Genomic DNA, 13,252 nt, shown 5'->3' on the forward strand with positions numbered 1-13,252 from the left:
ACTCCATCAATCAGCCATTACCACACACATTAAAACACACAGCAAAATCCAGACTGTGCCCAAAATGTATGAAATACACAAGACCTTAAGGTCACCATGCTCAATGCTAAGTATTGGCCAGAGGGGTGTAAATCCCCACCACCACCGGGCTCTGGAGTGATGGATCTCTGACCAGAACCTGAACTCCGACCTCCAGGATGAGCTGAAGTGGTGAATGTGATCCAGAACTAATCCTCCAACATCGACACCTGACCTCACTAATGTTTTTAAAGCCGATTGCCATCAAATATCTGAGCAACGCTAGTCTCCCCAGAAGACGAAGGAGCAAAGGAGGATACACTACCATTAAATACCCTGCAATGGCCGTGTAACGTAGAACTACTCCGTACGTTTATTCAGGTCTCACTTATCACCAAGAGGTAAAAATGAAAATTTTAATAAAAGTTCCCACAAGTGTCTTTCCCATGCCTCACATTCCTCACTTCCCAAGCGCTCTGCTGTGGGGAGGTTTAATTAGCCAGCTCCAGAGAGCGAGAACGAGAAAGAAAATGCTTGGTTTGGGACGGAGTTCAGCCGTTTTGCTGCCCCTCTGACAAAATTAACTCAGACAAACGATAATTAATATTTTCACCCTGCAGCGGCGGAGGAGCACTAACACCCAGCGCTAACTGCCGTTAGGAGGAACCACTGCATATCGTTGCCCTGCTCAGACGGATCAAATTAGCGCCGCTGTTGCTAAACCTTTAACACCGCTGTGCCTAGCCTGCGCTAATGTGATGCTTTAGCAGTTTGTGGGAACATAAAGCATGTACATCCTCTCATACGGCCTGCTGTGGACTGAACATTAATGTATGGATATGCTGGCGCTAGCAGAAGGAGGCCAGTTGACAAATGGGATCCTTATCATCAGGAGATCATCATTTCCGAGACCAAGAGTCCAAGAAATGATTATTGTCTTCTCTCACTTAGCATGATGCTAGTCAAAGCAGAATTCTTTAAGCTAACTAACTAAAGTTGGTGAGTCGGGCTGTTTTCTTGACCAAAAGACTTTAATTAAACGGAGAGCTTTGAAAACAGTGTTGGTCCGAGTGAGTCGTTGTTGCTGAGATAAAAATGTCCTCTTGTTTCTTATGAATGTTTTGTTGTCATTGTTTTGACTGTAGTCTGATTCTAATGACGCTTTTCCACTGCACGGAACCTACGTGACTTGACTCTGGTACTTGTTTGAGTCCCAGCTCGCTTACGGTTCCAGCCGAGACGAGTAGGTACTAAATGGTGATGTGTGAACCTTGCAGAGCGCTGATAGGCCAGAGAGACCTGTCAATCACCATGAAATGCAAAGCTCCAGCACAAACTTCCGACTCACCTTGTAACATTGCCTCGAGGGGTTTTAAAGAGGTTCAACTGCTCCTTGGGACGGTGGCCAAGGAAAATCTCCAGCGACAAGGAAAACCGATCTGTGAGAACTGCGGCACGGAGCTGTGTTCAGTTCCAAAAACAAAACCAACACATGAATAGACGACAAGTAAATGTATCACCGGCATCGTTGGGGTTCCCGTTAGAGACTGGGTTTTACCACATCACACCATTTTACAGGGGGAACTGTGAATGTGGAAAAGCGACCGTCGAGCCCAGCCTATCCACGCAGTGAAAAATGACCATAAATAGACTAAAGGCTGTCGTCAGGGTCAAAGGTGATGGGGGCGGGGTTCTGCAACATTGTGTGTTTTGTTTCCCAAATGATGGAGACGGGGTGGGAACACTGGCTCGCTGTGATGTGTCATTGTACTCTTTGATTACAGGGCTTTTGGATGCAGTCGTTCTGACGCGCGTGGAAACAAAACACAAACAGGAAAACTAACCTCTGCATGTTTGTGCGTTTGTACAGAAAGTGGAGTGGGTGGATTGGTCCTCCTGACGCTCCGTACACACAGATGAAGTTTGATGAAGGAGATGCTTGCTGGCAAGGACCAAAGCGCTCCACAGTGGTCAGTATTTCACCACAACCCTAACATTTAACACTTAGAGTCCGTGCTTCATGACTTTATCGAGCAATGCGTTTAACTGGATGTAGTCCTCTTCCATGATGATTTGCCCAGTGTTTTTGTTAAACACAGTCTGCCTCTCTCTGTCTCTCTCATCCTTCTGTCTGGGTGAAATTTAATGCTTTGATTTGGCTCTCCATCCCTCAGCCCAGATGAGTGAGAGAACGAGAAAGAGAGCGAAGCGGGGAATGGAGAGAAGGATAAGCAGAGAGAGAGAGAGCAGCAGTCCCCCCGCTCATTATGGCATTAAATGCAGCGGCTAGGCCTCTCGTTCCCTCGTTCTGTTTCTTAAAAGCCCCCTCCTCTTGCTCCTCTCGGAGAGCGGGAGCGAGGGATTGCTGTGGTGTAGCTCTGCCGAAGCAGCTGGATTTCAGCAGAACACGATATTAAGCCAATTGAGGAGCTCAGTCTGGAGCACACGCTCATAAATGGCCTCCTTTTACTGTGGAACCAAGCGTTCTCCGCGGCTAACACAGCTATACACACTGCTGTCTTTATTTCCAAAATTATGGCTAGGAGTTATCGCAGAAAAAGGAATGTAGGGATTAAGAAAGTCAGGGACGGGTTCGAACATTTGAATACTGAATTATCATGAAAGCGTTATGAGTCAAAAATGTGGGTATTAAGACTGATGTGTCACTCGGTAAAAACAAAAAGACTTCTATACTCTGTAGTCGTTCTGGCGGATTGTAATAAACTATAGAGGTGATATTGTGTCTATTTCTCTGTTTATAAATACTCTATAATGTTCATACGATCCATACACTTATTTTGACAGATTGTAATACACTACAGGAAGCATAGGGGGCGATATGACTTCTCTTAATTTATTACACTATGAAAAATAATAAAGTTAGAACACCGATGTGATCTAGCATCATTCATTTATTCATTCATTATCTGTAACCCTTATCCAGCTCAGGGTCGCAGTGGGTCCAGAGTCTACCTGGAATCATTGGGCACAAGGCGGGAATACACCCTGGAGGGGGCGCCAGTCCTTCACAGGGCAACACAGACACACACACATTCACTCACACACACACATTCACTCACACCTACGGACAATTTCGATTCACCAATCCACCTACCAACGTGTGTTTTTGGACTGTGGGAGGAAACCGGAGCACCTGGAGGAAACCCACACAGACACAGGGAGAACACACCACACTCCTCACAGACAGTCACCCGGAGGAAACCCACGCAGACACAGGGAGAACACACCACACTCCTCACAGACAGTCACCCGGAGGAAACCCACACAGACACAGGGAGAACACACCACACTCCTCACAGACAGTCACCCGGAGGAAACCCACGCAGACACAGGGAGAACACACCACACTCCTCACAGACAGTCACCCGGAGGAAACCCACGCAGACACAGGGAGAACACACCACACTCCTCACAGACAGTCACCCGGAGGAAACCCACGCAGACACAGAGAGAACACACCACACTCCTCACAGACAGTCACCCGGAGCGGGAATCGAACCCACAACCTCCAGGTCCCTGGAGCTGTGTGACTGCGACACCTACCTGCTGCACCACCGTGCCGCCCCTTATTGCATTTCTGTACATATAAATATTGACTGATAAAACAGTGTAATTTATTCCTGATTGGCTTTGTTAATCTGGATGTTAATCTGGATGTTGCTGCGGAGACAATGGCGTAGAGTTTTTTCCGCTTTATTTAGTTATTAGTTTTCCTCTGTTGGAACATGGAGCGAGGGAATAAAGTTGACTTCTGTGACACCAGGTCTGTCAAAGAACAAACCAGAGTCGGATATCATTTTCCTGTCGTGAAGGCTCCTTATTAAAGTCTTAGTCAGAAGGCTCAAACGTCTACTGTAGACCACGCCGGCCCTGCGTGTCACGTGTGCCATCTTAACTGCCATGTTTGTGGTATCACTCGAAGCTGCTGCTGATGACGTGTTGTATTCTTTGCTGTGGAGATGCCACTGTAATCTGAATACCGAGCAGCTCAGAACTGTTGGAGCATTGGACAAATATTACACTACGTTATAAACACACACTGAATACAGCACTGGTGAACACTTTTCTACGTAACCTTAAGGTTAGCACACGTTCGTTTATTCAAACCCAAGTGCAAGTGAACGTGCTCTGCATATATTTTCAATTAAAAACAAGCCAAGAACACCCGATGAAGGAGGAGACACTGTGGACGAGATAATCACAAAAACAAACAGCGTGTGCCTCCTTCCTTTAACGTTTCAGTGCCTCTCCCTTTCAAACAAACATGTAGCGCTCTGTCTCTCTCTCTCTCTGTTGTCTCTCCATCTTTCATTACTCCCCTCTCTCTTTTCTCCCTCTGTGTTTTCAGGTAGCTTTTGTCCACAGAATTGATTGGAGAGAGAGAGGAGGGGGGGGGGGGACTGATGAAAGGGTTGCTATGGTAACCACTCTGGGAGTACAATAAGTTTTTCCCCTGCTGTAAAAGAGGGTCTGGAGGAGTCGTGTGTGTGTGTTTGTGTGAGAAAGCGAGAGATCTCTAGGCTGATCTCAGATCAGCTTTGGCTGTTCTATTTAAACTTGTACTGTAGAGTTTAGGTCGATGTCGGCTGGTCCCGGATCAGAGTGACTCAGCCTGGGCTCTGATGGACATCACAAAAGAGGCTTGTGTTGTATTATGGGATGCAGCTCCCTTTGTAGAGAAAGTGCCATCTTTTATCCTCTGTGCCGTCACTCCACCGACTCGCAAACCATTTTCAAACAAACAAATAAATAAATAAACGAAGAAGGGACAGCGAAGTTGCTTCAATCCTATAGGCTTTTCAACTTCTCACATTACGGCATTGGTGTTCAGTTATTAATCTTAATATTCTTCATTGGCTGTTCTTGATGATTCAGTACGTTTTGTAGCATATCTGCTATGTATAATATCACAACTGAAGATTATTTAAACACTGCTCTACATTATCCAGGATCTACTCTGAATGTTTCAGTGATCACTATGAATTATTGAGTTCTTACTAGTAATCAGGCAGTATGCCATATTGAGTAACCATGGATTATTCAGAATCTACTATGAATTAATCAGTACCTACTATAAATTCTCATCTCATCGTCTTTTCTGATTAGCCCAAGTAAAGGAGCCCAGGTTCCTCCCGGACCACAGTGCTCCTCACTCGATCACAGAGAGCGAACCCACCCAGAAAACTCAAAAACAGAAAGCTCACCTCGGCCACTTGTTTTTTGCAGTCTCATTCTTTTGGTCATTACTCAAAGCCACAACTGACCATAAGTGAGGGTGGTGACTCAGACGGAGCCGTGAATTTAGAGCTTTGTTATATAACCTTAGGGCGGCATGGTGGTGCAGCAGGTCGGTGTCGCAGTCACACAGCTCCAGGGTTCGATTCCCGCTCCGGGTGACTGTCTGTGAGGAGTGTGGTGTGTTCTCCCTGTGTCTGTGTGGGTTTCCTCCGGGTGACTGTCTGTGAGCAGTGTGGTGTGTTCTCCCTGTGTCTGTGTGGGTTTCCTCCGGGTGACTGTCTGTGAGGAGTGTGGTGTGTTCTCCCTGTGTCTGCGTGGGTTTCCTCCGGGTGACTGTCTGTGAGGAGTGTGCTGTGTTCTCCCTGTGTCTGCGTGGGTTTCCTCCGGGTGACTGTCTGTGAGGAGTGTGGTGTGTTCTCCCTGTGTCTGCGTGGGTTTCCTCCGGGTGACTGTCTGTGAGGAGTGTGGTGTGTTCTCTCTGTGTCTGCGTGGGTTTCCTCCGGGTGACTGTCTGTGAGGAGTGTGGTGTGTTCTCTCTGTGTCTGCGTGGGTTTCCTCCGGGTGACTGTCTGTGAGGAGTGTGGTGTGTTCTCTCTGTGTCTGTGTGGGTTTCCTCCGGGTGACTGTCTGTGAGGAGTGTGGTGTGTTCTCTCTGTGTCTGCGTGGGTTTCCTCCGGGTGACTGTCTGTGAGGAGTGTGGTGTGTTCTCCCTGTGTCTGTGTGGGTTTCCTCCGGGTGACTGTCTGTGAGGAGTGTGGTGTGTTCTCCCTGTGTCTGCGTGGGTTTCCTCCGGGTGACTGTCTGTGAGGAGTGTGGTGTGTTCTCTCTGTGTCTGCGTGGGTTTCCTCCGGGTGACTGTCTGTGAGGAGTGTGGTGTGTTCTCTCTGTGTCTGTGTGGGTTTCCTCCGGGTGACTGTCTGTGAGGAGTGTGCTGTGTTCTCTCTGTGTCTGCGTGGGTTTCCTCCGGGTGACTGTCTGTGAGGAGTGTGGTGTGTTCTCCCTGTGTCTGCGTGGGTTTCCTCCGGGTGAATAAAAATTGAAAAATAGAAAAAGATTTCTGCTGGGAAAGTGTAAGTGTAAAGAGAGACGATAGAAACGTGGAGGTTATGTAAAGACTGAAATCTGTTTTCTACAGGGAAAAAACAAACAAACCTAAGATCCCCTGAGTGTGTGTTTTGTGTGTGTTGTGTGATTCAGGTGTCTGTGGTTTGTGGGACCGAGACTGATCTGAGGTCGGTGAAGGAGCCCAGTAGGTGCCTCTACAGCATGGAGCTACACACACCAGCGGCCTGCCGTCTGAACACACTGCAGCGCAGCATACACAACGAACTCTAAACTCAACAAGGTCAGAAAAACATCTGTGCACACCTGTCCTCCATCTTATATCTAGAACCACGGTCCTGCTCCAACAACTCCAGCCAACCACATACAACGCAGTTTCTCAGTCAGGAATTAGGGTGATTAAGTCTTGGACTAAAATGTTGTGACATTGATGAATCGCTGCTGAAAATCCACTTTCAGCCCAAGCTTTGTTCATTTAAAGATTTAATCTGGGTTTGCAAAACTGGCCTTGTTTTCAGAAATTTCCAGACACTCATTTGAAATAGTCATTTGAATCGATGCAACGTGAACTGAAGAGCTGTAGCACCTTCACACACTTTTGGGATGAGTTGGAGAGAATTGTTGGATGAACTCTCAAACATCCAGAGCCTTTGCTTACAATCAAGTCCTAACAGCAATGCTTTAATATCTGGAGTAAACCTTCCAGGAAGTGTAGATCCTGCTACTGCAGCGAACAGGTTGGATGAGCAGGTGTCCTGGGGTAGGAAGCACTCAACGGCGTTAGGTTTCCGTCGGTCTGGGCCAGAGTTTACGGACTGGGATTTGTGTTGGCTTTGTATCGAATGTAGTTTTTTCAAGCATCAAATAGAAACTAAAAATAATGATCATTTAAAACATGGGAAACACAGGCAAAACATGGCTCACTCGCTCTGTGCTTCTCTCCGTCACTCATTCACTCTCTGCTTTTTCAGTTCTCAGTTACGATTACGACAGTGTCCAGTAGGTGAAGTTTCCAGGGCTTGGTCCAATGTTGAGGTTTGAAGCGACAGCTGTGCCTTTCTTTCGCAGCCAGGTGAAAAACACTGTTAGAATTCATGTGGTAATTTAAAAATAAAACAATTATACATTACATCGTACTTATTTAATTCACTAAAATCAAAATAACGTCATGAATTCTAACAGGAACCGGGCTCCTGCCACATCCTTTTACCTTCAGTGCTGCGTACGCTATTGAGAGCCTGGTTCTGATACTGGGCATTGAAGCTGTCACTCCAAAACTCAGCTGCCAAATCCTGTTTACCCCGCCTTGTAGACACTGAGAAACTTACCTGAAAATCCAGCAGTAAACAAAAACCAGGGCGTGAGGAAGTGAAGCAGGGAATTAGGGAGTGAAGCTGTGATTGAGCAGACCAGGGAGGACTTGACCAGGTGAAACAGGAGTGGCAAAGCAAGAAGCACATGGGTGAAGCAGGGAAGGAGTAGGTGAAACAGGGTGAAACTACAAACCTTTCACTAATGTAGTTCCTCAAGGGATTTAATATATGTTCTTTTTTTAACCAATACCTGACAAACCAAACTGGCTTAATTCTCTTTTCTCTCTTGAATGCTTCAGTTGGTCTTAGTTTTTCTAGCATATTATCGCTGTCATTTAAGAACGTCCTCCTGGTGACCTGGTTGCAGTGAGTCCAGAGCCTACCTGGAATCATTGGGCGCAGTCACCCGGAGGAAACCCACGCAGACACAGAGAGAACACACCACACTCCTCACAGACAGTCACCCGGAGGAAACCCACGCAGACACAGAGAGAACACACCACACTCCTCACAGACAGTCACCCGGAGGAAACCCATGCAGACACAGAGAGAACACACCACACTCCTCACAGACAGTCACCCGGAGGAAACCCACGCAGACACAGAAAGAACACACCACACTCCTCACAGACAGTCACCCGGAGCAGGACTCGAACCCACAACCTCCAGGTCCCTAAAGCTGTGTGACTGCGGCACCGACCTGCTGCAACACTGTGCCGCCCCTGCTCGTTTAGCGTTCTTGAATTTGAGATGTCCGAATATAAATCAGTTTATATGTTGACATGCTAAGATCACTGGGTTAGGGTCAGGACAGTTTAGCTTTGAAGGAACAGTGCTGTCTACTGCCTCCTTAAACAAAAGAAAGGCACCCCCTAACTGCTCCCTGGGCGCTGGGGACGGCTGCCTGTTGCTCCTGGTGTGTTTGTGCTCACTGCCACTACAGCATTAGTGTGTGTGTGTGTGTGTGTGTGTGTGTGTGCATAGTCACAGATGGGTCAAATGCCGAGTCTAAATTTGTTCGCACTGCAGCTCAGTGATTATAAAAGCACATTTTATGTTCTTTCCTCTTTTCAGATCTTGTAGCTGTGATGTAGATGATGAGAGATGTTCTGTGTGGTGTTTATGAAAGTGGCGATTCTGCACATGCACGGGGCGAGCAGATTTATTTTCATAGATGTACAATAATTAATGAATAAATTTATTTTACATGATTGTATACAAGGAATAGCTTTTCCATTATTCATGAGCGAAAAATCCTTTCCCTCTGACTAATTAATTCCGTGTTACTCGTGGGCTCTGCTGAATATTCAAGCAAACATGTGTAAAACCTAAAGGGAGCTCTGTTCTTGGAAGGAGATTGTGCAGCAGCGAGCCTCAGCAAGAGCTGCGCTTTAAAATACTTAGGTCTGGCTTTGTTTTATTTCTCATCTCATTGAGATACGTGCGTTTTATTGGCTTTTTTAGTATCAGTGCTAGAATAATGGATGGACTGATGGATGGAAGGATGGATGGAGGTGTAGGAGATTGAGGGATGAATCATGCTGCGTTGAAGGACAGCTTTTCTTGGAACCAAAGCTGCAACAGCATGGCAGTGTTAACAGTATTCGTTGTTTTTAGACTTGTCCTTTAGCTTCCTGTTCAATGTCACAATTAGTCACGAGGAAAAAAAAAACGCTCCTGTAAAACACGACCAAACTGAGGACACACTGCATAACACCACTCTCATACGAATACAGTGGACCCTCTACTAACGGACTTTCCAAGATACGAACCGGGCATTTGAATATATTTTGCCTCCACCAACAAACCACGACTCTAGAAACGAACCCGAGCCTCCTCAGAGCCGGCGGCTGGAAATGACCACTGACCCCAATAGGCGAGTCTCCCAGCGCCCCCAGACTTGAGTGAGCTTTTAAGATTAGCACATTGTAGCTTTAGCAATTTAACATTAGTGTAAATAGCAGACACTGAAATTCGTGCTAAGTTAAGCCGTATCTACGCTTCGTCTCCCCACATTCACCGCCTACTCTCCGTTATTCCACCCACCCCCCACCTCCCGTCATACAGCCAGTGCCTGTGTTACTCCTCCAGCCAGTCGTCACGTCTTCAAGGTAGCGATGTGTAACCACTTACAACTTTATTATTTCTTTTTTATTACTGTTTCCACTGTATTTCTCTTTTATTTTTAGTAACGCTACATGTATTTTTTTACTAATTTGAGAGTGTTGTAAACATAGATCAGTGCAAAAAGGGTGACTTTCGTGGTGGGCGCTGGAACCCGTTAATTGCTGTTCCATTATTTTAAAAGGGGAAAATTGACTCGAGAAACGAACTTTTCTACTTACGAACCGGGTCACGGAACGGATCAAGTTCGTAGGTAGATGTTCCACTGTACAGCGTAATTACATTACAGTTGAAACACGGGCTGTCCATTACACGGTGTAAGCATTTCACAGCGAAAAGATAAAAGAAGTAAACTATTACGTTTAATCTGAATTTTAAACGTATTTCCGACTGTTCTTCTGGGTTTCTGAATAAATCCCTGGCTGAGAGTGATTCGATTTTAAAGGAATTTACCAGAATGTTTGACACTGAAGGTGGATGGAAGCAGACATCTTTCTCTAAAAGTGCCTCACTGTTTTACTACGGCAGACGGTGGTGTGAACACAGCTGATATCAATGGATGGAGTTCGGTTGAGATTTCCACTATTATACTTCAGTTTCATCACGCCATGTGAAGCTCTGTAGACGGATGGAGGTCACCGCTGGCTGTTGAGAAGTGAAAAATAACTGTGTTTGTGTTGTAGACAGGGGGACGCCCGGCTCCATTCACCACCACCGGAAAGAAACCTGTATCTAGGAGTTTCCTCCGCAGTAAAACAGGTCGCAGCAGAACACAATCCATCACTTTGTTTACAGCTCGGGCTCTGGATTATGGGGTAAACTCACGTTTAGGTTTGTCTTTCCCCTGTGTTCGTGGCTCTGAGCTATTTTTACCACAGTGGTGATGATAATCAGTGGGATGCTGAACGTAACGGAATAAATACAGGTGCCTGGATAGAGACACAGTTGTAGGACAGTGAAAACAGACCCGTAGCTGGAATAAATACAGCTCTGAATCAAGTGTGTGCTCAGTGAATAAATGATGGAGGGACAGGTGGATGGATGGATGGATGGATGAAAGGATAGGGGATGGGTTGATATGTGTTGAACAGCTGGATCTGAGCTCAGCCGGGACTCGAGAGTGTGTGAAATTGAGTGTGTGTGTGTGAGAGAGAGTAATCGAGGGGATGCAGATGGTCGATTATTATTGACAGGACAGCTGTTCTCTTCTGTACCAACAAGGACACGGTTAACATGGAAATGATAGAAACTCTGTCCAGGAGAAACTGGCTGCATCGCCAAGAGAGACTAGGCACTGACGGTCATCTAAACACTGCTACGATATTTAAACCCCTCCTTTGTACTGTGCAGGAGTCTTAGGCTCCTGAGATAATGATATATATTTAAACTAAAGCCTTCTCAGTGGCGTGGGGGTTATTTAAAGTTATATATAATCACAGTAAATACATAATAATAATAATATAAAACAAGTAAGAAATATACGTTAAAGTAGTAGGTGAGAGTGAGTTTGAAGAACAATGTTTTGCACAGTACTTTTATTAAATTAAGTATTAAGGATTTCATTAATGGACCAATAGAAATTCTCCAAAATGACTCGGAATTAATTTCTTCTATTTTTGCGATAGGTTTTTGACATCGAATATAGCACAAGTTAGGGCTGTTCCATATCGTAACGTTCACGATTATATCGTCATCAATTTTAAAATGATTAAAAAAAAAATCAGTATCGTGATAATCTGACTTGTTTACGTGATGACTCAGCACAGCTACTATTCTGTGTTTGTATTGTTATTAATGTGAATTTATAACGGGCGGCACGGTGGTGCAGCAGGTTAGTGTCGCAGTCACACCGCTCCAGGGGCCTGGAGGTTGTGGGTTTGATTCCCGCTCCGGGTGACTGTCTGTGAGGAGTGTGGTGTGTTCTCCCTGTGTCTGCGTGGGTTTCCTCCGGGTGACTGTCTGTGAGGAGTGTGGTGTGTTCTCTCTGTGTCTGTGTGGGTTTCCTCCGGGTGACTGTCTGTGAGGAGTGTGGTGTGTTCTCCCTGTGTCTGTGTGGGTTTCCTCCGGGTGACTGTCTGTGAGGAATGTGGTGTTTTCTCCCTGTGTCTGCGTGGGTTTCCTCCGGGTGACTGTCTGCGAGGAGTGTGGTGTGTTCTCTCTGTGTCTGCGTGGGTTTCCTCTGGGTGACTGTCTGTGAGGAGTGTGGTGTGTTCTCCCCGTGTCTGTGTGGGTTTCCTCCGGGTGCTCCGGTTTCCTCCCACAGTCCAAAAACACACGTTGGTAGGTGGATTGGCGACTCAAAAGTGTCCGTAGGTGTGAGTGTGTGTGTGTTGCCCTGTGAAGGACTGGCGCCCCCTCCAGGGTGTATTCCCGCCTTGCGCCCAATGATTCCAGGTAGGCTCTGGACCCACTGCGACCCTGAACTGGATAAGGGTTACAGATAATGAATGAATGAATTTATAAGGTTACTTTTTGTATAATTGTTAACGTTTGCTGTTTAAATGCACACACAAAATCTTCTGTATTTTGATTGAGTGGTAGATTTATATGCTACATAATTGTTTCATACAAAGTCAGAATCTTGGTCAGTTACAGTTTACAAAATAAGCAAATTTTGACAGATTTTTATTAATGTTTGTTACATTTGTAGTAAAATATATATTGATAAATATTAAATATATTTAATTTACTGTTTTTTCATATCACCAAGAATATCGTTATCGCCAAAATACCCTGAAATATTGTGATATTATTTTAGGGCCACATTGCCCACCCCTAGCACAAGTACAGCATGTTTAGTGATTTTTAAAAACTTTATTCTGAATTTATCTAAAGCTGTCTAATTAATTGTGATGGATTTTCAGATTTTACGAAAAGACCAGTGTTTTACGTCCCAACTGACCACTTTACTGATAAAGTTAGAGACCGCTGCCTCTACTCCATTCATCACTGGCCAGTTTTGAACCTCAGGAACCACTGGTGTGATTCTCAGCACAGCCGCGATGTTGACAAGTTTGAAGCACTAGTAATTATGTGATAAAGTGAATGTAATTCCACTGCGAAAAACAGACGAATCCCTAATATATTGGTCATTTGTCAGAAAGTGCAGTCTTATGAAATCCGTGAGAAATCGGCATGGAGCTCTGTCACTGATCCTGAGGAAGCTAAAGCCGTATTCTCAGCTGTCATCACTTCTTCAATGACAACTGCATCTGATGCAATTTTGCTGCAGAAGTGAAAGTTGGGAAGTAGGTTTGGGTCACTCTGGATACGGACGGATGGATGGATTTAAAAAAGCTTGGATTGACAGTCTCTTTTCACTGCAGTGTCTTAAATCTGAGTCTCTGTGGCAAAGTGAAAACATTCATTTTCAGCTCTTTTAAGGCCAATTTAAGCACCTTCTACAAATCGTAACAATTCGTTTATCGCCATTTTTTCGCAGCATTAATCTAAACATAAGGTTCCTGGCCTAAAGC

At 45.4% G+C, this 13,252-nt stretch overlaps 1 protein-coding gene across 4 annotated transcripts in view; it reads left to right on the forward strand.

The window, feature by feature from the left end:
• LOC136675525 (glucosidase 2 subunit beta-like) overlaps positions 1-13,252 on the forward strand; it is a 132,875-nt gene that overhangs the window by 117,481 nt on the left and 2,142 nt on the right. For 2 of the 4 annotated variants that reach the window (XM_066652105.1, XM_066652123.1), the window contains 2 exons: positions 1,889-1,988; positions 6,475-6,622. In XM_066652105.1, the coding sequence (XP_066508202.1) occupies positions 1,889-1,988; positions 6,475-6,612 (238 nt within the window). In that variant the 3' untranslated portion in view covers positions 6,613-6,622. The remainder of the gene's footprint in view (positions 1-1,888; positions 1,989-6,474; positions 6,623-13,252) is intronic. The other 2 variants (XM_066652097.1, XM_066652115.1) reach the window with 1 other exon arrangement.

The sequence above is a fragment of the Hoplias malabaricus genome, chromosome 2 (genome assembly GCF_029633855.1).
Source record: "Hoplias malabaricus isolate fHopMal1 chromosome 2, fHopMal1.hap1, whole genome shotgun sequence".
Lineage (NCBI taxonomy): Eukaryota > Metazoa > Chordata > Actinopteri > Characiformes > Erythrinidae > Hoplias > Hoplias malabaricus.